This window comes from Theropithecus gelada, chromosome 11 (genome assembly GCF_003255815.1).
Source record: "Theropithecus gelada isolate Dixy chromosome 11, Tgel_1.0, whole genome shotgun sequence".
NCBI classification, from domain to species: domain Eukaryota; kingdom Metazoa; phylum Chordata; class Mammalia; order Primates; family Cercopithecidae; genus Theropithecus; species Theropithecus gelada.
Window position 1 is genome coordinate 39,633,831 of NC_037679.1, and position 25,102 is coordinate 39,658,932.

At 36.1% G+C, this 25,102-nt stretch overlaps 1 protein-coding gene across 2 annotated transcripts in view; it reads left to right on the forward strand.

Moving 5' to 3' along the window:
- The window catches only part of PTPRQ (protein tyrosine phosphatase, receptor type Q), a 251,518-nt gene that overhangs the window by 122,842 nt on the left and 103,574 nt on the right, over positions 1-25,102 (forward strand). For both annotated transcript variants that reach the window (XM_025403263.1, XM_025403264.1), the window contains one exon: positions 345-614. In XM_025403263.1, coding sequence (XP_025259048.1) covers positions 345-614 — 270 coding nt within the window. The remainder of the gene's footprint in view (positions 1-344; positions 615-25,102) is intronic.

Below are 25,102 nucleotides of genomic sequence, written 5' to 3' on the forward strand. Positions count from 1 at the left end.
AGTAAGACAGCAGTTATCAAACACTGCCTGGGCCTGGGCCTGGGCTTGAGGCTACACATTTGCTTCTGAGCTTTCGAGGATGTGATTGGTGCTTGGAGCTGGAAGATATTTAGTGACTGGTTCAATATTGTAAGGATTAATACAATAGCATAAAAAGCAAGTCAACAGCCTTTTGATTCAGTCTATGTTAATGACTTTTTAAGCACACATTGAAGATTTGATATATGAAATATTTTTCTAGTTGTACTTCTAAACACAGCTGTATCTAGTGATCACATAATTCAATCAATTATCTACTTACATGTGTACACACTTTAACTTGTGGCATATGTTTATCTCTTAAGTTCCAGATGTCGTGCAGAATATGCAGTGCGTGGCAACTAGCTGGCAGTCAGTTTTAGTGAAATGGGATCCACCCAAAAAGGCAAATGGAATAATAACACAATATATGATAACAGTTGAAAGGAATTCTACAAAAGTCTCTCCCCAAGATCACATGTACACTTTCATAAAGCTTCTTGCCGGTACCTCATATGTCTTTAAAGTAAGAGCTTCAACCTCAGCTGGTGAAGGTGATGAAAGCACATGCCGTGTCAGCACACTACCTGAAGCAGGTAACTAACGTGAAACAGGTAACTAACATGAAACGTTTAACTATTTGGGGATTGTGTCAATACCACCTGCAACCTTTATAGCATACTTATCTAATCATATAAAGCACATATTAAAAAATACATCACAGGCTTTTTATCCCACGTGTTGCTTGAGTATCAGCTGTGTAGTACATTGACCCTTCTCCAAAACATTGGGAGATTGAAGGGAGGAAAAAAAAAGAGAGAGGATCCGCTTTACTGTATTTCCACAAATATAAAACCCCAACTTAATGAATTATGTTTTATCATGATTTAAAAGAAAAAATAAACATGTAAACCTTTCATGTATATCTTTTTCTGTCTTATTTGTTTTTATGGAATTCTAGATGTTTTCCTGAACTATATGGTTGCAGTATCAGACTCAGTTTCATCTATTTTCTCCCCTTTAGATCAATCTTTATCTTTCATGTTATTTGAATAAAATATCCAGGTCATTAAGCTTTAGTCCACAAGAAGAAATTCTCACCTTCCCTAGCAGTACTCTATCCTATGTCATAATATCCTTCATCCTATTTTCTTCCATATTCTACCTGCTTATATTAGAGTCTATTTCTTTCCTGATAACACCACTTCCCTGGATGCATGTCCTAATGGGCACTGTAGATACTGGCAATAATTGTTAACTTCTGGCACTTCCAGACCCTTTATCTTGGAAACGTCTTTCAACCCGTCTTGAGGCTGTAAACCTAGAACATCAAGATATAGTGTGCCTTCTCTCTGATTTCAGCATCTAACTCAGCATCCTTTCCTTCTCCTTCTTCCAGTGCAACATTTTTTCCAACTACGGTGTTTCCCTTTCCAGGATGGAATAGTTACATTTCAACAACACCATCTCTTGCTCCTTAGATCTCATACCATGTCATTGTGACTTATCCTCCAGGAAGATTCCTCACTCTGAGAAGACCCCATTATTTGTTTTTTCCAAGATGCTGGCTGGTAAATATTTCTAGGAAAAAGTAGAAATGATTCTACTTTTTTCATCTGTAAATTCATCGTCCTTAATTGTCCCAGCTTCTCCACAATCTTCTATGTATCCCTTGTTTATACTCTATAGGAAATATGTTCATAGGAATACTCTCTATTCCATATGAAAATTGTTCTCTTTCTGAACCTAGTCTGTTCCCCCATCATCCATATTTATTTTTATTTTACTAATACTATCAAATATCTTGATAGGCCCTCCTTCCATCAAAATGTATTCATGTCTTTATTTATGCCTTCCAGATACCTTCTCTTAGGATGTCCTTGCCTTCCTCTTTTAGGGATCTAGTTGTTCATTTTCGTTTTAATCTTATGTCTTCTCTAGAACATTACTCCCGTCAATTTATTCGCATCTCTCCTGAATTTATCCTCTCTCTTTTTCTTGCACATTCATCCAAATTGTTGAAAAATTTCAACTGAAGACCTAGTTGGAGTATCAACTCCAAATATATTTGAAATGGAATTTGTGTTGCATGAAATCACTGTCTTTTTCTTAGTTTTCTATGCCTGTTCTTGACAATCCATTGGACCCCAAGCCTCATAGTTTTATAAAATTCCTTACTCCATCTCTTCTACATACAATCAGGTCTTATCAATTCAATTTCCATCATGGCTCTGCAATTTGCCCCTTCTCTTCTTTGACCACCACCATTGTATATCAGAGAGACTTTGTTGCTTCCTGTAATAACACCCTAAACAGCCTTATCACCCACACTACTTTACCCATAAGTCTCATCTTTTCACCTACTCACTTAATTGAATCGATTCTAACATGCAAACAGACCATTTATGCATTGGCAGATGAAATGTATTATCTGAACAATAAAGGTTAGACATGTCAAGTTGGGTACCTGAAGCACAGAAGTAATAATGAAAGGCACCATGTGTAGGAGATGGGTTAGAATACTGCAAATATTTTACTCATTCTAATTGTCTAGAAAATATCCTAGAATCCATCGCTAATTAGAATTTGGCTTCTCTCTAGCTTTTTATTCTTCTATCCTTTTATTGTATCTTCTCGTATAGCTGATGTCTCCAGCCAAACTTCATTTATTTAGCATGCTATTTCACTATTTCAGTATTTTAACTTAGAAAACATTTATTAAACATCTACTACGAACTAAAAATTGACTAGATTCTCTTCTTTAAACGTACCCAACCCTTTTTCATCATCAGATTGCTTTGCTTCCCTTAGCCGTATTATTGTTTTCCCTTTCTATGACACATAAAATTTTATTCATTTTTAAAAGCCCAGCTTAAATGTGCCTTCTTTATTAAAGCCTTTAATGGCATTTCTGGACTTCATCCCAGACTTGCTGACTCATAGCCTCAATGAGTGAAGCTTAAGAATCCATGCACTTAAGAATCTCTCTAGGTAATTCTGATATTCTGTGTGTATCAGAGAGTACTGGAGTAGATTACCAGGAACTTTTGAGGACAGGCAAACAGTGTCAGAAAGGTCCATCAAGGGGTGACATGTATTTTCCCAGTGGGTGGCCAGCACATCATTGCTATGTGGAGTCTGTGGGAAGAAAAAATGTTCAAATCCAGGTAGGTGGTCTGCATCAGGGTGGTCTAGCACCAGGTAAAATAGTCTTGATCATTGGGCAGGAGCTGAGTCTTTGAGAACTGGCAAATAAAATGCAGGACAATATATCTGAAATAAATGAGAGATTCAGGAACAAGGCAGGAGATACTAGGTTGGTGCAAAAGTAACTGCAGTTTTTGCCATTAAAAGTAAGATTGAGTACACTGGTACTCAAAGTGACAGCTTAGACACAGGAATGAAGCAGGACTTCAGTTAGTAGAACTGTGACACATGATCCAAATCGCAATGTGCACCTGATGTAGAGCCACCTGAATTTAAGGTCCAGGTCTTTGTAAAATAATAATAATAATAATAATTATAATAGAAATTTGAATTCCATCTTAACTCAGGATTAAAAGGCAACATATGTGGAGATTGAAGGGATTCTAAATCAAATAATTAGGTAGTTATTAAACTACTGTACTATGAACTTTCCTACTACTGAGGACCATTGCTTCTCAAAGCTTAAATTCTGCATCAGAATGTGCAGCACTGTGGCATGGTTCTAGACTTACGGAGTCAGAATTTGGGAATTAGGACCTAGATCTTCATTTAAACAAGACATGTGAATAATACAGTGCTGAATTTGGGAACCACTCATTTTCACTGTAAACTCTTTGCTTGTAGGAACCATGTCTTATTTGTCTTTGTTTTACTCACAGTTCCTAGCAGAAAGCCTTGGGCATTGTAAGCATTCAAATGTTTGTAGAAGAAAGAAATGAATTGCTTTCTTCTAAAATTCATTATTTTTCATAGGTGTTTTTACTCCATTGCAATATATTATTTCCACATTCCCATCAGGCAAAATCATAAATATTTTCTCCCATGTAAATATAAACATTCTTTAAATTAAGGAGAGTCATTTATATAAAGCATGAGTATTAACTGCTGCTCCAGAAATATTTTGATTTCATATCTTTAAAATTGTTTTGCATCTAGTATGTAATTATATTTATGATTACAGTATTTATTAGGTAATTAATTTGATTTTATATGATTCACGTGAATTATTTGTTGATAAGAGGTAAGAGCTGGGAATTTATTGTTCAGATTGGAAACAGTTTTACAGCGTGTTGCATACTTCTAATTTATGTGGTCTAAGATTAGTCACAGTGCATAGCCAGCTCTGAGTCACTGACTCCATACTTATTTTTGACATAAAGTGAAATCAAATTTGGCTCACTCTCTCACTGCCTAGTGTCTGACCTTAACATTCCTTCCAGGGATTATTGGGTATTTTTTAAATGTAAACTTGGTCAAATCTGGATGCAGCCAAACGTGTATCATAACGATTGAATTTATGAGGAGATTAGTGTTTGGTGTCTAAGCTGGTTCCCTTGTCACAGTCAGATATGTTGGAACAGGGCAGTAAACATGAAGGTCCCCAAACTTGGTTCTACATTTTAACAGCATTTTATGCCCAAATATATCATATATAGCAATAAAAATAATACAGCAAGTCCATGTGCATGCGGTATTTAACTTTTAGAACCTTGAATTGATTCAAAATGCTCTTATTCATTTTACTATCAAAACTTAGCATAACATGGATGGAAGTGGAGGACATTATGTTAAGTGAAATAAGTCAGGCACAGAAAGACAAACTTCACATGTTCTCACTCATTTGTGGCAGCCAAAAACTAAAACAATTGAACTCATGGAGATAGAGTGTAGAATGATGGTTTCCAGAGCCTGGAAAAGGTAGGAGGGGCAGGGGGGTAGGAAAAGCGGGAATGGTTAAGGGTACAAAAACATAGAATGAATAAGGTCTAGTATTTGATAGTACAACAGAGTGACCAGTCAATAATTTCTTTTACATTAAAAAATAACTAAAATAGTATAATTGGAATTTTTGTAACACAACGAAATGATAAATGCTTGAGGTGATGGATACCTCATTTACTCTGATGTGATTATTATACATTGCACTCCTATATCAAAATATCTTGTGTACCCTGTAAATACATATATCTAGTATGTACCCATGAAAATTTAAGATTTAAAATTAAAAAACAGTTACAAATCTAGTAAATGTTTGGATTTAATATTTGGTTTTAAAAACTTGGTCTTTTGTGGAAGATAATTTTACAATTTGTGTTTATCCAGAGCTCTTCCAAGCTCCATAATTTAGAATCAAAAGCGAAAAATAAGGTACTTCCCTCAGATGCAAAAACTTAATTTAGGGAAAGTAAAATGTGTATTTGTGGTTTTTAGGGGTGTTCTTTTCTGCAGTGATTTCTTTATTAGCTTTTTGTCCAATGGAAGATAACAGGCATATGCAGTGATCCAGTGGAAATCCACTGAGCTTGCAAATATATTAATGCTACAGTATGATTGACTTGGAATGTATTCAATTTAATTATCATCATCATCATCACCATCATTTTAGAGACAATATCTCACTGTGTCACTCAGTCTGGAGTGCAGAGGCTTTATCTCAGCTCACTGTAGCCTCAACCTGCTGGGCTCAAGTGATCCTCCTACCTCAGCCTCCTGAGTAGCTAGGACTATAGGTTTGCACCACCATGCCCAGCTAATTTTATTTGTTTGTTTGTTTGAGACAGGGTCTCATTCTCTTGCCCAGGCTGGAGTGAAGTGGTGCTATCTTGACTCACTGCAGCCTCCACCTCCCAGATTCAAGCAATTCTCGTGCCTCGGGCCTCCCAAGTAGCTAAGATCATAGGTGTGCGCCACCACACCTGACTAATTTTTGTATTTTTAGTAGAGACAGGGTTTCACCATGTGGGCCAGTCTGGGTATCGAACTCCTGACTTCATGTGATCTGCCTGCGTCGGCCTTCCGAAGTGCTGGGATTACAGGCGTGAGCCATGGCTCCCAGCCTGCCCAGCTAATTTTTTATTTATTTTTGTAGAGAGAGTCTCACTATGTTGCCCAGACTGGTCTCAAACTCCTGGTTCAAGCAATCCTTCTGCTTCAGTCTCCCAAAGTGTTGGGATTACAGGCATGAGCCACACACCCAACCTAGCTTATTTGTTAAATAAAATACTTATATATTTTATAAGAATTTATAAAATTCTTATATACCATTTAATAGATTAAATGTGGGCAATAAAAGTGCTGTCCTTCTATGGCTACAAATTGGTGCACTAAATCAAAAGTTCACTTTTCCTTTGTATCCTACTTACATAACTTTCCTCATCCATCTCCTGAATTACGATTTGAAATAAAGGATGCAGGAAAGTTGCATGATTCTGATTGCTCTCAAACAAGTGAATTAAAACATTCAACTTACCAATGGGTAATCACTAAAAGCACAAAAGACATTATAGTTGCCTATCACAAATCAGAGGGAAATAACTATTAGTATATCCAATTGAAATTCAGGTGTTTTGTACAATATCTTTTATATAGACTTAATTATTAAATATAAAATTTTTCTTAAGAGTCAACATCAGATGAGGAATGTCTGTTTCCACTTCTTGTAGTGCAGTGGACAGTTGACCAATATATACTTATTTACTGCTTGCTATGTTCAGGTTCTAGGTGTGGGGTTCAAGACCCAAGTTTGAGTACCAGGTGGCATTGGGGATCTTTGCCCTGCACATCCAAATAACTCCATTATTATAATAAAAACATATTTAATATGTATAAAACAAACAAAAACCTACATAATATGTTGGTCAATTTTGTGGCTTGAAGTTTTTTGTTTTTTTTTTTTTTGAGACAGAGTCTTGCTCTGTTGCCCAGGCTGGAGTGCAGTGGCACAATCTCAGCTCACTGCAACCTCCACTTCCCGGGTTCAAGCTATTCTCATGCCTCAGCCTCCTGAGTAGCTGGGACTACAGGCCTGTGCCACTACACCCAGCTAATTTTTTGTGTTTTTGGTAGACATGGGGTTTTGCCATGTTGGCCAAGCTGGGTTTGAACTCCTGACCTGAGGTGATCTGCTCACCTCAGCCTCTCAAAGTGCTGGGATTACAGGTATGAGCCACCATGCCTGGCCTTGAATATTTGATTAAATAAATATACAGGAGAAAAATATTTTATTGAGGCTTTTTTGAAGTGTGAAATATGAATTGGATGTTGCTTATTGATAGTTTCAAAATTGCTTTCTATGAGAAGTTAAGAACCAGTAACCTAATTGGAAAAGGATGATATGGCACATATTTGTCTTGAACCTTGAATTTCGTAGACAAATACACTAATGTTTACTTAGATCATCTGATATAGATCAATAAAAGTCAAGTTTTCTAAATGTTCTTTTTGGTTTATCAGTATGCTATGAGAAAATGCCAATTGTACATATCAAAGAACATTCCTCATTTATTGGGAATATCTTGGATGGTGAGGTTAAGGAAATCAGAGGAGATTATGGGTTGACTAAAGCACTCATGAATAGTGATGCCCTCACTATTCATGAAAATAGTGAGACTAGTAGAGGAGAGTAAATAAGAATTTCAAGATACAGCAAGAGAAAACACACAGTGGAGAAACGAATGCAATACAAGGGGTCAGGCTGAGATGGAAGCTTGACTAGAGAGGAGGGTATTTTATTAGAAGGAGTGGAAACAGGAAGGTTGAATAACTGAAGTGGACCCCTACTTTCTCTGCTCTTAGTTTGGTGTGACTGTCACAGAAGTTTGAATCTGGTATAATAGAAAAGCAGGAACTTGTTTTAAATTCTCACATAAGTAATTCTAAAAACAATGATTATTTTTGGCCATTTTCCTGAACACTGCAGAAATCTCTTTAGATGGAGGATTTATTCATTACATATTTACTGAGCCTCCTAAGTAATAAAGAATAAAATCTCCAGTCATTTCAATGGCCCATAAAGCCCTTCTTTTTAATCCAGTATTTTCTTCCCTAGTTATCTGTCACTTCCCTTATCTTGAAATGTATCCTCAAATGCTACCTCTTCCAAAAGGATTTCTGACTAATTTGCGATTGAATGTCCTTCCTCCCAGCTAGAATTTTCCATACTCCTTTCCTGCTTTACTTTTCTCTTTTGGATATTATATGTACCATTATCTGTGGGTCTGTTCTCACTACAATATAGGTTGCATGGGGACAGAGATTTTTCTTTGTTCAAACCTATTTCCAGTGTCCAGAAAAGCATCTGGCATACAGTGATAATAAGTATATTATAAATGAATGAGTCAATCAATGCACAGGCCAAGAAGAGTGATAGGCATACAGCAAACACCAAGTATGCGTATGTTCGGTGTCAAGTAGAAACTTGCAGTCACAAAACTATTTTTAAACAATTATGTATTTAAACATGAGAAAGGCATGTCTTGATGAATATATTTTCTAATTAAACATTTTAAAGATAGTTGTAGATTCAAATGTAGTTATGAGAAATAATACAGAGAAATCCTGCATGTCCTTTATCCATTTTCTTCCAGTGGTAACATCTGTCAAGTAGTAACATCTTGCAAAACTGTACACAAAGAGTATATCAGATGGAGAACATTTCCATCAGAATCCCTCATGTTGCCTTTTCATAGACAGACCCAATTCCTGCCCATCATCCTGGCATCTCTCCTCATTCTGAACCCTTGGACACCACTAATGTGTTCTCCATTTTCTATAATTTTGTCATTTTAACAATGTTATATAAGTGGAATTATAAAGTATGTAATCTTTTTTACACAGAAAAAGACATTCAACCAAATTTTTTTGAGTAGCAATCTTTCTTTTCTCTTTTCTTTTTTTTTTTTTTTTTTTTTTTGAGACAGAGTCTTGCTTTGTCATCCAGTCTGGAGTACAGTGGTGTGATTTCGACTCACTGTAACCTCTGCCTCCTGGGTTCAATTGATTCTTCTGCCTCAGCCTCCTGAGTAGCTGGGACTACAGGCGCATGCCACCACACCCAGCTAATTTTGTGTTTTTAGTAGAGACAAGGTTTCACCATGTTGGCCAGGCTGGTCTTGAACTCCTGAGCTCAGGCAATCTGCCCACCTTGGCCTCCCAAAGTGCTGGGATTACAAACATGACCCACTGCGCCTGGCTTTTTTTTTTTTTTTTTTTTTTTGTATGGATGCACCACAGTTCCCTTAACCATTCACTGGTTGAAGGACATGTGGGTTGTGTCCATTTGTGGCTATTAGAAATAAAGCTGCTATAAACACAAGTGCACAAGTTTTGTAGGAACATAAATTTTCCTATATCTAGGATACATATTGAGGAGCACATTGCTGGGTCATATGGTAGTTGAATGTTAAGTTTTTTTTTTTTTTTTTTGAGACGGAGTCTCGCTCTGTCGCCCAGGCTGGAGTGCAGTGGCCGGATCTCAGCTCACTGCAAGCTCCGCCTCCCGGGTTTACGCCATTCTCCCGCCTCAGTCTCCCGAGTAGCTGGGACTACAGTCGCCCGCCACCTCGCCCGGCTAGTTTTTTGTATTTTTAGTAGAGACGGGGTTTCACCGTGTTAGCCAGGATGGTCTCGATCTCCTGACCTCGTGATCCGCCCATCTCGGCCTCCCAAAGTGCTGGGATTACAGGCTTGAGCCACCGCGCCCGGCCTATGTTAAGTTTTTTTTAAGAAACTGACAAACAGTTCTCCGAAGGAATTGTACCCCTTTAAATTCACTCCAACAATGTATGAGCCATCCAGTTTCACACATACCTGTGTAATGATATATCATTCTGGTTTTAACTTGTGTATGGCTAATGTTCAACAGCTGACTGAATATATTTTTCATGTGCTTATGTACCATCTGTATATCCTCTTCCATAAAATGGCTATTCATTACTTTTGCCCGTTTCCTCATTGGATTGTTTTGGTTTATGGTTGAGTTTGGGAAAAATTTTAATATATTCTAGTTACTTGTTTTTGTTAGACACATGGTTTGCAAATGTTTTCTCCCAGGCTGTAGCTCGTCTTTCCATTGTTTTTTTTTTTTTTTTTTTTTTTTTTTTGAGACGGAGTCTTGCTCTGTCGCCCAGGCTGGAGTGCAGAGGCGCAATCACAGCTCACCACAACCTCCGCCTCCGGGGTTCAAGCAGTTCTCCTGCCTCAGTCTCCTGAGTATCTGAGACTACAGGCATGTGCCACCAAGCCCAGCTCATTTTTTGTATTTTTAGTAGAGACAGGGATTCTCAGTGTTACCCAGGATGGTCTCGATCTCCTGACCTGAGGTGATCTGCCCGCCTCGGCCTCCCAAAGTGCTGGGATTACAGGCGTGAGCCATCGCGCCCTGCCTGTAGCTTGTCTTTTCATCCTGTTAGTAGGGTCTTTAACAGAGCAAAACTTTTTAATTTTGATGATGTCTTATTTATCAATTTTTTCTTTTATGGATTGTGTCTATGGAGTCTAATCGCTCTAGTACCACTTGTTGAAAGACCTATTTCTCCTTCATTGAATTGCTTTTTTTTGAAGCTTAGTATGTTGCTAGTTAATACTGTACAATGAAAATGTACAAAGAATAATGTTCCAATTTAAGTTAGATTTAAGTTAATGATATTCATTAATAAGGACTTTTCAGATATAAATATTCCAGAATATCTCTTAGCTTTCTAATCAAAACAACCATCAGTGAATATTACCTTACTTTGGAAGGTATTGATATACATTTGAATTAAATTTAGTTTTTCCAAATAACCCCTAATTTGAGAAATATATTCTATCTTGAAACTAAAATAATTTAATACAATTGTATTTTCTTCCCTCCCCTCCCCTCTGTCTCTCTCTACATTTTGTAAAATGTGGTCCTGAATAAGTCACAATATAAAAATAAATGTACCCTTAACTTCCACTTCCTGTAACCACAGGCTACTTTCTGTTCCTCAGCCTTGGGAACAAGGTGAAAAACAGTTAGTAAGCAATTTGGGCAGGGCGTTGCCAAAACAAGATTCAAGCAGCCACATGTGGACACCTCTTAAAAGAATTTGGGGAAACGAGACCAAAGAAGCCAGGTCTGATTTGTAGTAACAATAACAAATGTGAAGTGACTCCTCCCAAGTAAGAGTGCCGCTGGGATGTGGCCCAGTCACATGCTTACCTATGCTATGCTTCCCAGAAAACCCTTATGCTCTGCTCCAGGAGAGATCTTTTTCCTTTAGAGGTTCAGTGTCTTGGGAGCTCTTTGATTTTGTCAAAGAAATAGCAGAGATTCCCTGTGGGTATTTTAAGGCTTGGAGTCAAGGTATTTTTCTGACACAGCTGAGCAAAGTCCATGTATCAAATGATCTGTTTCTAGTTTGTTTAAATTATTCACATCATTTGTAGACCTAACATGGCAAACCTTCATTATTTAATCATAATAACATCTACTACCCATACTAACTTATGATTCATTTTCTGTGCCTGGAAATAGTCTCTGTTTAACAGTAATACCTGGATGCAAAACAATCCACTGTTATATGGCCACAAAATATTAATGATCTTCCAAAGACCAAGAACACATTTTATAGCTGTTGCACAGAAATTCACACCCAGAATCCCTAAAATTAAAAAAAATTTGCACAATACAAATAGTAGTTAAAGACACACATACATATAACACAGATACTCTTACACATATATCTTTTATGGAAATGTGTTTGGTGAAACTGTTCATTTGTTAAGAGCCACAGAAGTCATATTTTGCTAAATAGCTGCTCCAGCTACATTTTTCTTTGGACAATGTATCACTATAGGATACCCTGTTGATTGCATTAGATAAAAGAAAAATATGTTGTGATAACCGAAAAGTTTCAAGGGCTTTCAAGTTGTATAAAAATGGACCTGTGGACAAGGTTAATTGTCCTCAGGATGCAAAATTGGAGCTCAAATATTATATCAAATCATTGCAAAAAGTGTACCACACCTATCTCTTGAGGTCAAATCTGGTACCCAGAAATGGAGAAAAGCCTCAAGAAGCATTGCTGGTTGGCCCTCTGCCACATGACTGTATGATCTGATTACATGTAAGTTTCACAGAAGATTCATATTTCTCTGCTAGTTTGATGTTGAGAATTTGCTCATACACCTCCCTAATTTTATCTTCTTGGTCCTTTGAGAAACACATAGTATCCCAACTTGTCAGAGAAGAAATGTGAGCTGGTCCTTCTTTATCCAGGAGAGACCTGAAAAATTCGGTGGTGAGAGTACTGCAGAGTGAGGCTGATTTTCCAAAGCACCAGCTTTGTTCTGCTTAAGAACAATTTACAATGGCCTCCACTGCTGGTAATGATTATCTTCTTTTATGTTCTGAACAATCTGTTCTGGCTGGAAGATGCTGCTCACTGCAAGCTGGGATGGGCTTCAGTGGAGAAGGTAGGGTCTATATCTGAAGCAGAGGTGGCAGGATTACCAAGACTAGGGCCAGGCAGAAGGCACAGTGCCCTAGCGTTCGGAAAACCATGGCTTGGCAGTGCCACCTCCATCTCCATGGTTCACTCCAGGGTCACCCACTGGTCATGCCATGCTGTTGAGGGGCAGAGACCTGGAGCAGACACTGATATGACTGCCTGCACAGTCACTGGCTTCTCGGTGGCATTCAAAAGCCAAGTCATTTTCCCATAGCTCATTGAGTTTAAGGAACTTTTTGGAGATTGCTTGAGATTCTCTACATAGACAATCATGCCATTTGTTAAAAGGGTCAGTTTTATTTCTTCCTTTCTCATCTGTATGCCTTTTGTTTTTTCTGTCTTAGTGCACTGACTAGAAATTTAGCTCTATGTTGAATAAGAGCAGTGAAAAGGGATACCCTTGCCTTGTTCCTGATGTTGGGAGAAAACATTCAATTCTTTCACCATTGCTTGTGATGTTAGCTGTAGGTTCCTCTTTATCAAGTTGAGGAAATTACCCTTTACTTGTATTTTTCTGAGAATTTTTATCTTAAATAGGGGTTAAATTTTGTCAAATGCTTTTCTTTTGCACTGATAACGTTCATGCAGTTTTTCATCTTTGGCCTATTAATAAGGTGGATTACATGGATTGATTTTCTAATATTGAACCAGCCTTGAGGTTCTTACACTGCTTGGCCATGATGTGTTTGTTCCTACCCCACTTGGTGTTGATGTATGTGTATATATAAATGATTTCTATTTGATGCTATTTTGTTAAGGATTTTGCATCTATATTTATGAAAAATACTAGTCAGTAGTTTGCTTTTTTGCACTGCCTTTATCTAGTTACTGTATAAGAGTAATACTAGCTTCGTGAAATGAATCTCTTCTAGTTTCTGAAACAGATTATGTAGAAATGGTATTCATTATTCTTTAAATAATTGGGAGAATTCTCCAGTGAAACTATCTGAACTTAGATATATCTTTTTTGAGAATTTTAAAATTACACTTTTATGCTCTCAGGATGCAAAGTTTGAGCTGAAATGTACTATCAAACAAGTTAGAAAAAGTAGCACTTCTAGATAATTCATAGATTGCAAAGGAAATCTTAAGATATTTTTTTTTATTATACTTTAAGTTCTAGGGTACATGTGCACAACGTGCAGGTTTGTTACATATGTATACATGTGCCATGTTGGTGTGCTGCACCCATTAACTCGTCATTTACATTAGTTATATCTCCTAATGCTATCCCTCCCCACTCTCCCCATCCCCACAACAGGCCCTGTGTGTGATGTTCTCCTTCCTGTGTCCAAGTGTTGTCATTGTTCAATTCCCACCTATGAGTGAGTGAGAACATGCGGTCTTTGGTTTTTTGCCCTTGTGATAGTTTGCTGAGAATGATGGTTTCCAGCTTCATCCATGTCCCTACAAAGGACATGAACTCATCCTTTTTTATGGCTGCATAGTATTCCATGGTATATATGTGCCACATTTTCTTAATCTAGTCTATCATTGATGGACATTTGGGTTGGTTCCAAGTCTTTGCTATTGTGAATAGTGCCGCAGTAAATATACGTGTGCATGTGTCTTTACAGCAGCATGATTTATAATCCTTTGGGTATATACCCAGTAATGGGATGGCTGGGTCAAATGGTATTTCTTGTTCTAGATCCTTGAGGAATTGCCACACTGTCTTCCACAGTGTTCGAGCTAGTTCACAGTCCCACCAACAGTGTAAAAGTGTTCCTATTTCTCCACATCCTCTCCAGCACCTGTTGTTTCCTGACTTTTTAATAATTGCCAGTCTAACTGGTGTGAGATGATATCTCATTGTGGTTTTGATTTGCATTTCTCTGATGGCCAGTGATGATGATCATTTTTTCATGTGTCTGTTGGCTGCATATATGTCTTCTTTAAGATAATTTTTTAAATGCATCAAACTGAATATGCTAAAATACATGGAATTGAAATGAAAATTCAACATACCAAAATTTGTGAGACTCAGTGAAAAGACAGAAATTTATAGCACTAAGTGAATATATTAAAAAAGAGAAAATAGACCAATAATCTAAGTTCCCTCCACAAAAGAAAACCTAGAGGAAGAAAAGGTAGAGAATCCAAACCATGCAGAAAGAAGGGAATAATAAAAAGCAGAAATCAATGAAATTGAAAACAGAAATACAGTAGGAAAAATCAACTCCCTAATATAAAATAGGTAATTTGAATATTTTGAATAGTTGAATAAAATTAATACTAGAACTATTAAAGACATTAAGCGTATAATGGTTTCTTTCTTTCTTTGGGCTGCTATAATACCAGAAACTGGATGACCTATAAACAACAAAACTTTATTTCTTACAGTCTGGAAGCTGGAAAGCCCAACATCAGGGCACCAGCAGATTCAGTGCTTGGTGAGGGCCCATTTTCGGGTTCATAGATGGTTCCTTCTTATTGTGTCCTCATATGGTGGAAGGGAAGAGGCAGTGCTCTGCAGCCTCTTTCATAAGGGCCCTAATCCCACTCATGAAGGCAGAGCCCTCATGAGCTAATCACCTCCCAAAGGCCTCATATCCTAATATCATCACACTAGCGTCTAGGTTTCAACATATGAATTTTGGGGTGATGCAAATTTTTAGACCAAAACAGTTTCCTTTGATACCACTCTAGCAGAGAAAGGGAGGAGTACGTCTCTGTTATTGCCAGGTAGGGCTAGAAATCCAGGTTTCCCACTTGGGCTTTGTTATACCCAAGGAGGGGATTTCTCCTTACTGCTGGGTTAGCTTGGGAGTTTTGGCTCCCCATTAAGCCTCCACTGGGATTACCCTGGTTGGAAGGAGTAGTGATACCTTATTACTGCTCTCCACATGTTTCTCACTGACATTATGGTGGAAGGGACTTATTACCACTGGAGAGGGTGAAAATCTTGGCTCCCTATTTTGCCGTCTCTGACATCACTGTGTCTTGTATGGTTCGGTGCCTCATTACTGCCTAGAGAGGGAAGAAGACTAGGCTCTGTATTCAACATTTGTCAGTGTGGGAAAGAATGAGATCATAGTTTCTTTCTGTGCTTTTTTATTTTTATTTTTTGAGTAGACTAGCAGTTATTGTCTGAAAATTTTCTGTCTTGCTAGACTGCACTGTGTGTGTGTGTGTGTGTGTGTGTGTGTGTGTGTGTGTGTGGTGTTTAATTTTTAGCTAGAGAGAGCAGATTTTTATGGGGGCTTTTTTTGTTCAGTTGGTAGGTATTTCCAGGTTGCTGGCATCTAGGATATATGTGGCAAAAAGAAAACCCAAGGAATTCACCACTATGTTACTTGAGTCCTGGACTCTCTAGCTGGTCTACCTTCTTAACTCCCCTTTTCAGTCTCCTTTCATTTATTGTGAATTTAATGATTTTTACGTATATAGTGGGAGGAGTGGGAAGAGCACATCTACTTCATCTTCCTTGAAGCAGAAGTTCATCCATGGGTATATTTTGAATATCAAGGATGATACTTTTTATCCATCTATTCAAGATCAAGTTATTAAACACATATTAAGTGCTGTGGTAGAAAGTATTGGGATGACTGTAATGAAGTCAACATATTTCTTGTGCTATTAAAGTTTAGAATTATATAATTTTGGACCTTCATTGAATCTCATAGATAACTTCATTTAGTCATTTCATTTTGCAGACATAGGAAATGAAGCACACAGCTTAAGTGTTTGTTGAGTTTTCTACAGTTAATTATTTGCAAAACTGTTATTAGTCCAGAATTCTTTCTACCATATTGTCTCCCCTACCTTAGAAATTCAATACATCATTGTGTTCATTGGAATTACAGGTTTCTTCCATTATTTCACAATGTCTAAGTAGAGACATTATGAAGTAGGTAAATTTACTTTCATTATACAAATTTCTTCATTAACATGTATAGATACATTTATAATGTGAGTATATACATACTTTTGTCTAAAAATGGATTCAAAATTCAAAGAAAAGCTAAATTTCTATGATCAAATCCATGCTTAGTCTATAAAACTAAAAATATTGTGAGTTAATGTAATAAGATCTGTAAAATACTGAGGCCCTTATGGGAAATGTTTAAAGTTCCTAGACTCATATCACATTTTTTATCTTGGATCAGTTCCAAAAGTGTAATGTTTGCTGTTTTGAAATTGTCTTAGGTATCAAATTCCAAATTATAAATTTAAAAGTTTTTTAAAATGTAATTCCTTTTATAAAAAATGAATTTGGGTTACTCTGCATAATTCTCCTTGACCCCAGTGATGCTTTAATATCTCTCATTAAGTGGACTCCAGGCAGCCACTCTTTGCTTTATCCAAGCTCCAGCTAAAGCCAGCTGTTCTTTGAGCAGTGTTTTTATTAACGTATTTAGGAACTGGTGCATATCTTATTACTCTATTTTCCATTCCTGTCCTATGCAGCTGTAGTCGATACTTTTCATAACAGCCTTTACATATCATTCTCCTCCCCTATTTTTTTTTCTTATTCTCTTTTACTTCCCTTTTTAAGTAAATTAAACATGTGTGTGCATGCAAAAGCCGTCTTCTTTCTTTCTGGTAACCATATTATGTGAAAGCTTCAGGAATGTGCCTGTTGTTTGTCTGAGATTATAAACATCATGGAAAAACTTTTACTAATGGTGTAAACATTCAGAAATGTAGAATACATGAATTTTAATAATAGCAAAATTTCTTCAATGTTGCATTTAAGAAATTAATTTAGACTTAATTTAAAATCAATGCAATGTAAATACAAAGAAAAGGATTTGAACAGGTAGAAGACTGTACAAAATACTACTAACCTCTACTTACTAAATTTCAAATATTGTAAGTTTCATGGCACATGAAAATACAAGTTTGAGGAGGGAGCTATTTTATAAATATAAGGCATGCATAAGTTGCAGCCACTATAAGATTAAACACTTTCAAAATTTAAATAAGGTAAAAGTAGCATTTTTTAGTATATTAATAAGTTATTGCAATTTGAATTTTCACTACCTACTCACTGCAACCTTGAATAAATTACCCATTGGTTCTATGCCTAGATACCTTTTTAGGAAGAACTACTATTTTAAAAGCAACTTACATTAGAAATATAATAAATACTATTCCATATGAATTGCAATAAGGAAATCTATACTTATTAAAATATACATTAAAAATTAATAGCCCAGGCCAGGCGTGGTGGCTCACATCTGTAATCCCAGCACTTTCGGAGGCCAAGGCAGGTGGATCACTTGAAGTCAGGAGTTCGACATCAGGCTGGGCAGCATGGCAAAACCCTGTCTCTACTGAAAATACAAAAGTTAGCCGAGCATTGTAGCAGGTGCTTGTAGTCCCAGCTACTTGGGAGGCTAAGGCAGGAGAATTGCTTGAACCCAGGAGGTGGAGGTTGCAGTGCCAAGATTGCACCACTGCAGTCCAGCCTGGGGGACAGAGCGAGACTCCATCTCAAAAAAAAAAAAAAAAAAAATTAATAGCCAAATAGGTTCATTACTAATTAAATTAACACTACTTTTGTGTTTTTATTTTTATTTTTTGAGACAGGATCTCACAGGCTGGACATGCAGTGGCACCATCACAGCTCACTGCAGCTTTAACCTTTTGGGCTCAAGTGATCATTGTGCCTCAGTCTCCCGAGTAGCTGGGACTACAGGTATATGCCACCGCACCTGGCTAATTTTTAAAATTTTTGTTGAGAAAATATCTCACTGTGTTGCCTGGGCTGGTCTCAAACCCCTGAGCTCAATCAATCTTCCTGCCTTGGCCTCACAAAGTGCTGGGATTACAGGCATGAGACACTGTGACTAGCCTACTTTTATATTTTTTAAAAATCAAGATCACATTTTGTAATTTTTTAACATACTACATTAATGATATTTGTTGTTCATGAGAGGTCTAGCATTTTTAAACTTTGGACTTGAAATTTAAAACAAAATTTATATTTAGGTTGTTATCAAAGAAATAGTTAACGGTGTAAAACACCTTAAAGGTTCTGTGTGCACCTTAAAGCTAAATAGGATGCTATTCTCAGAAGCCCTATTAGGAAATTTGACTGCAGATTAAACAGGTACCAAACAATAGTTGGAAGTAGTTGGTGACATACTTGGGTTAATCAGTGCTAAGACTTCCTTTCTAGTATGGATATATGAGAAATATAGTAAAGCCCATAATTGTTTGTCTATTAAAACTCTACATTTATAAAATATTATCTAGAAAGTACAAGTGTCTAGTACTTTTAATTTCTATATACACGCATAACCTGTGACTTGTTTTGAGTATTATTAATACATTTTTATGGGAAAGCTTTTTTCATGCTTTTAATATTTTCTGCTTATGGGAAATGTATATACAGCGACATGTACAGAACTTGTGTACAATTCAATGAGTTTTGACAAGGGCATACACCCGTGTAACCACCATTCAGTCAACATATAGAGCATTTCCTTCCCCCATAGAAAGTTCCCTTTTACACCCATTCTTGAAGGCAACTGCTGTCCCTGATTTCAATCAACATAGATTAGTTTCACTTGTTCTTAAGCTATATGCATTCTCTTACGCTAGGCGGCCTGTTTCAACATAACTGTTGTTACAGTTTTTAAAATTTGTTCTGTTAGTGTTGAGTCATTTTCCATCGCATGAATATGCTATTATTAGTGTGTCTGTTTTCTTTTGATGGACATATGGATTGTTTCTAACTATTAGGAATGAAACTGCTATAGATATTTTTGTACAAATCTAATTACTGGATCATAGGGTAGGTACGTGTTTAATTGTTCAAGAAACTGACGGTTGTCTAAAGTAGCTGTACTGTATGAAATACATACCCAACAGCACTGAATGAGAGTTCTAATTACATCTCATTCGCAGCAGAATTTGGTGTTATCATAATATTAGCCCTGTGAGGTGACATAAAAAAGTATATATTTTATTGTAACTTTAATTTGCATTTTTCTGATGATTCATTTTGTTGGATACTTTTGTATTATTGTTGGCCATTCATATACAGGCAGTCTTTGCTTTACATAGTAGTATAGGAATAAAAAATGATTATAGAAACTGAATTTGTGCAAAGTAATCTTAATAATCAATGTAGAAAATTATGATTGTTTTGTAATCTTCAAAAATTTTTGTTACAATATTAAAAACTCCAAGTGTCAATTATGAATGTATGTGAAAATGAAAAGAATATTTATTTAGTATACTAATTTAAAACATTAGAAACAGAGAATTTTTTAAATAAAAACTTAACAAGAATGTTTTTTTCTCATTGTTTAGCTTATGTTACAGAGAGGGCCTCTTTTCATGTTTCAGTTAATTGTTATACTCCTTTCAAACTTTAGATCAGTTTTCAATATTTTATCCTTTGCACTTTCAATATTGTCAAATATCTGCAAAGTTCTCTTACTGTGAAAATTTTTTGCTGTCTTTTACTTCCTTCAGGACATCATCCTTCATCCAATTCATCAGAACCACTTGCTTTAATTTCTGTCCATGTTTGTCTTCAGTAAGTTGTCTTGGCTGCATATGTCAAGTTGCTTGAACAGCAGTGTTAACATTCCCATGGTCCAGCTGTTTGTTCTAAAACTCCGTTTGTTATGTTCAAATTTCATTTCAAGCACTCTCGCTTTTGTTGTTCTACTACCATCTTTGTTAGCCAATATGTGTCACATGAGTTCATTGCTGTGAGACAAGGAGGCAGCATAACTACACAATTTTCTGCCTGTGCATAAACTGAAGAACAAATGCACAATGACCAATCAATGACAGATTTTGAACAAAGTGATGTGACTTGTCACTGATTATAATGTGCATCTGTTATTTATGTAATGTTTTTATGGATGAAAGAGCTAGAAGCAAAGTTTTCATATTATAAAACTTCTCATAGCCAATATATGAGAGTAACAAATTCAAACCCTATTTTGAGAAGACAGGTATTACTTAACTAAATCATAGTAACAAAAATTCAAGCATATTGGAATGTGCAAAGGACTGACGTATCTCTTTTAGGGAAGTTTCTATTCAAGTCTTTACTGCATTTTTCTCCTGAACTGTTTGTCTTTTTAGTATTGAGTTATAGGAGTTCTTTATATATTTTGGATACAATTCTTTTTTTTTTTTTTTACATTTTAAAAAATTTGATTTTTTAAAAATTTAAGTTCTGGGATACATGTGCAGAAGATGCAAGTTTGTTACATAGGTATATGCATGCCGTGGTAGTTTGCTGCACGCATCAAACCGTCATATACCTTAGGTATTTCCCTAATACTATGCCTCCCCTAGCCCCCGACCCCCTGACAGGCCCTGGTGTGTGATATTCCCCTCCCTGTGTCCATGTGTTCTAATTGTTCAGCTCCCACTTATGAGTGAAAACACGTGATATTTGGTTTTCTGTTCCTGTGTTAGTTTGCTGAGAATGATGGTTTCCAGCTTCATCCGTGTCCCTGCAAAAGGATATGAACTCATTCTTTTTTATGGCTGCATAGTATTCCATAGTGTATATGTGCCACATTTTCTTTATCCAGTCTATCATTGATGTGCATTTGGGTTGTTTCCAAGTCTTGGCTATTGTGAACAGTGCTGCAGTAAACATACATATGCATGTGTCTTCATAGTAGAATGATTTATAATCCTTTGGGTATACACCCAGTAATGGGATTGCTGGGTCAAATGGTATTTCTGGTTCTAGATTCTTGAGGAATCGCCACACTGTCTTCCACAATAGTTGAACTAATTTACACTCCTACAGTGTAAAAGTGTTCCTATTTATCCACATCCTCTCCAGCATCTCTTGTTTCCTGACTTTTTAATGATTGCCATTCTAACTGGCTTGAGATGGTATCTCATTGTAGTTTGATTTGCATTTCTCTAATGACCAGTGATGATGAGCTTTTTTTCATATGTTTATTGGCTGTATAAACGTCTTCTTTTGAGAAATGTCTGTTCATATCCTTTGCCCACTTTTTGATGGGGTTGTTTGTTTGTTTTTTTCTTGTGAATTTGTTTAAGTTCCTTGTAGATTCTGGGTATTAGACTTTTGTCAGGTGGATAGATTGCAAAAATTTTGTCTCATTCTGTAGGTTGCCCATTCACTCTGATGATACTTTCCTTTGCTGTGCAGAAGCTCTTTAGTTTAACTGTATCCCATTTGTCAATTTTGGCTTTTGTTGCCATTGCTTTTGGTGTTTTAGTCATGAAGTCTTTGCCCATGCCTATGTCCTGAATGGTACTGCATAAGGTTTTCTTCTAGGGTTTTTATGGTTTTAGGTTTTACATTTAAGTCTTTAATCCATCTTGAGTTAATTTTTGTATAAGGTGTAAGGAAGGGGTCCAGTTTCAGTTTTCTGCATATGGCTAGACAGTTTTCCCAACACCATTTATTAAACAGGGAATCCTTTCCCCATTGCTTGTTTTTGTCATTTTTGTCAAAGATCAGATGGTTTTATATGTGTGGCTTTATTTCTTAGGCCTCTGTTCTGTTCCATTAGTCTATATATCTGTTTTGGTACCAGTACCATGCTGTTTTGGTTACTGTAGCCTTGCAGTATAGTTTGAAGCCAGGTACCATGATGCCTCGAGGTTCATTCTTTTTGCTAAAGTTTGTCTTTGCTATGTGGGCTCTTTTTTGGTTCCATATGAAATTTAAAGTAGTTTTTTTTCTAATTCTGTGAAGAAAGTCAATGGTAACTTAATGGGGAATAGCATTGAATCTATGAATTATGGAGCCTCATTCTGTCACCCAGGCTGGGGTGCAATGACGTGATCTTGGCTCAGTGCAACCTCCGCCTCCTGGGTTCAAGTGATTCTCCTGCCTCAGCCTCCTGAGTACCTGGGATTACAGGCATGTGCCACCACATCTGGCTAATTTTTATATTTTTAGTAGAGACAGGGTTTCACCATGTTGGTGAGGATGGTCTCGAACTCCTGACCTCATAATCTGCTGGCGTTGGCCTCCCAAAGTGCTGGGATTACAGGCGTGAGCCACCGCACCCAGCCTACAATTCCTTATTAGAGATATGTATAACAAATATTATCTTCCAGTCAATAACTTGACTTTCTGTTTTCTGAATGGCACCTGTGCATAATCAGATGATTTTAATTTTGATGAAATCTAAACAGCAACTCTTAATCTCACGTCAGTACATTTTGTGCCCTAATTCAAGATTGTGAAAATAATATACTGGGTTTGATTCTAGAAATGTTATAGTTTTAACTTATACATTTATATTTTTGATTCATCTTGAATTGTGGGTGTGTAGTAGGAGAAGTGACTCAAAGTTCATTTTTTCATACATTTATCAAAACATTTAATAACTATTTTAAAGATACTTTTATTTCCCCATTTGAATTGCCTTGAAAGTTTTTGTCAATCACTTGACCCTATGTGCTTGAATTTATTTTTGGAATATATTTTCTTCCATTGATTTATTTATCTATTATTGTAATAAAATCACACTGTGTTGATAAATGTAGCTTTGTTTTAAGTCATGAAATCATTTTGTGTAAGTTCTACAAATGTGTTCTTTTTTTAAAATTCTTTTGGCTATTTTTGGTCTTTGCATGTCCATATACACTTTTAAATTATAATGATCTTATTAATTTTTACAAAAATGCCTGTGGCATTTTCACTGGGATTGCATCAGATCTATATACATGCATGTATACATCTATACATGGGGAGAATTGACATCTCAGCAATGAGTTATTAATGAATATGTTATTATTTCTCCATTTTTAAAATTATTTATTTCTTTCAGTGATGTTTTGTGGTTTTAAGTAAATGAGTTTTGCACATCTTTTGTTAAAATTATTTGCATGTATTTAATTTTTAATGTTATTCTAAATAGAATTGATTTTCGTCATTAGTTTGATGCAAAATACAGAAATACAATCAATTTTTATATTGGCATTGTATCCTATGACCTTGCTAAATTTACTTCTTAGTTCTAGAAGGTTAAAAAAATTTTAAATAATATTCTATATTAAAATTATTGTGTCTTCTAAAATTAAAAGTTTCTTTCTCTCTTTCTTTCTTTCTTTCTTTCTTTCTTTTTCTCTTTCTTTCTTTCTTTCTTTTTCTCTTTCTTTTTCTCTTTCTTTCTTTCTTTCTTTCTTTCTTTCTTTCTTTCTTTCTTTCTTTCTTTCTTTCTTTCTTTCTTTCTTTCTTAACTCCATGACTTTTTGTGTTTGTTTTGCCTTATAGCACTGGCTTGACTCTCCAGTACAGTGTTAAACAGAAGTGATAAAAGCCAATATCCTTGTGTTGTTCCCAATTTCAGGGAGAAGGATTAGTTTTTCATCATTTTATATGATATTGGCTGTAGACTTTCTGTAGATACCCTTTTTTAAATTGAGGAAGATTCTTTCATTTATAGTTGGCTATGAGTATTTATTGTGAATGGGTGTTAGATTTTGCCACCTGATTCTGAATTTAAGGCAATAATTTGCTTTTTCTTTTCTATTCTCTTACTGTGACAAGTTACATGGTTTATTTTTGAATGTTAAATGAAATTTACATTCCTGAGATAAAACACACTTGTTCAGATGCGTTATCCTACTATATATGACTGGATTTGATTTAGTAACATTTTGCTTAGGATTGTTGTATTTTTGTTCAGGATAGGTATTGGTCTATAATTTTCTTTTATTGTAACATTTTTTTCGCAGATATTTACATCAAAGTTATACTACCCTAATGTCAGTGGTTGGGAAATGTTCTTTCCTCTTTTATTTTCACAGTTATTATTTCATCCTAAACTCTTTGATAGAATTCACTAGTGAAACCATCTGAACCTGGAGTTTTCTATTGTGGCAGATTTTCTATTACTTTGACTTCTTTAATAAATATAGAATTACTTATGTTTTCTTTTTAAAAATTTTTACTTTAGGACCGGTCGCGCCTATAATCCCAGCGCCTGTAATCCCAACACTTTGGGAGGACGAGACGGGCGAACACAGTGAAACCTTGTCTCTACTGAAAATACAAAAAAATAGCCAGGCGTGGCGGTGAGCGCCTGTAGTCCCAGCTAAGCGGGAGACTGAGGCAGGAGAATGGCGTGAACCCAGGAGGCGGAGCTTGCAGTGAGCCGAGATCGTGCCACTGCACTCCAGCCTGGGCGACAGAGCAAGACTCTGTCTCAAAAAAAAAAAAAAAAGAAAAAGAAAAAAAAATTAAGTTCAGGGATTCATGTACAGAATGTGCAGGTTTGTTACATAGGTATACATGTGCCAGGGTGGTTTGCTGTACCTATTAACCCATCGTAATTTCTGTATCATTTTATATAAGTTATGTTTCCAAGAAACTTGACCATTTTATTTAAAATGTTCAATTAATTGGCTCAAGGTTTTTTTTGTAATCTGCAGTGATATTCCTGGTTTAATTCATGATGTGAATTATGTTTTCTTTCTTTTTATACATCTTAATGTTTATGAAATTTATAAATTTTCCCAAAGAACCAACTTCTATATTAATTAATGTTCTCTGTTGTTTGTATGTTTTCCATTACATCGATTTCTGATGATTATGATTTTCTTGCTTCTAAATATTTTGCCATAATGTTCTATGTATTAGTTCCATGTGGTTAATAGTGTTTTGCAAAACATCTGTATCATTACCACTTTTTTTCCCTAATCAT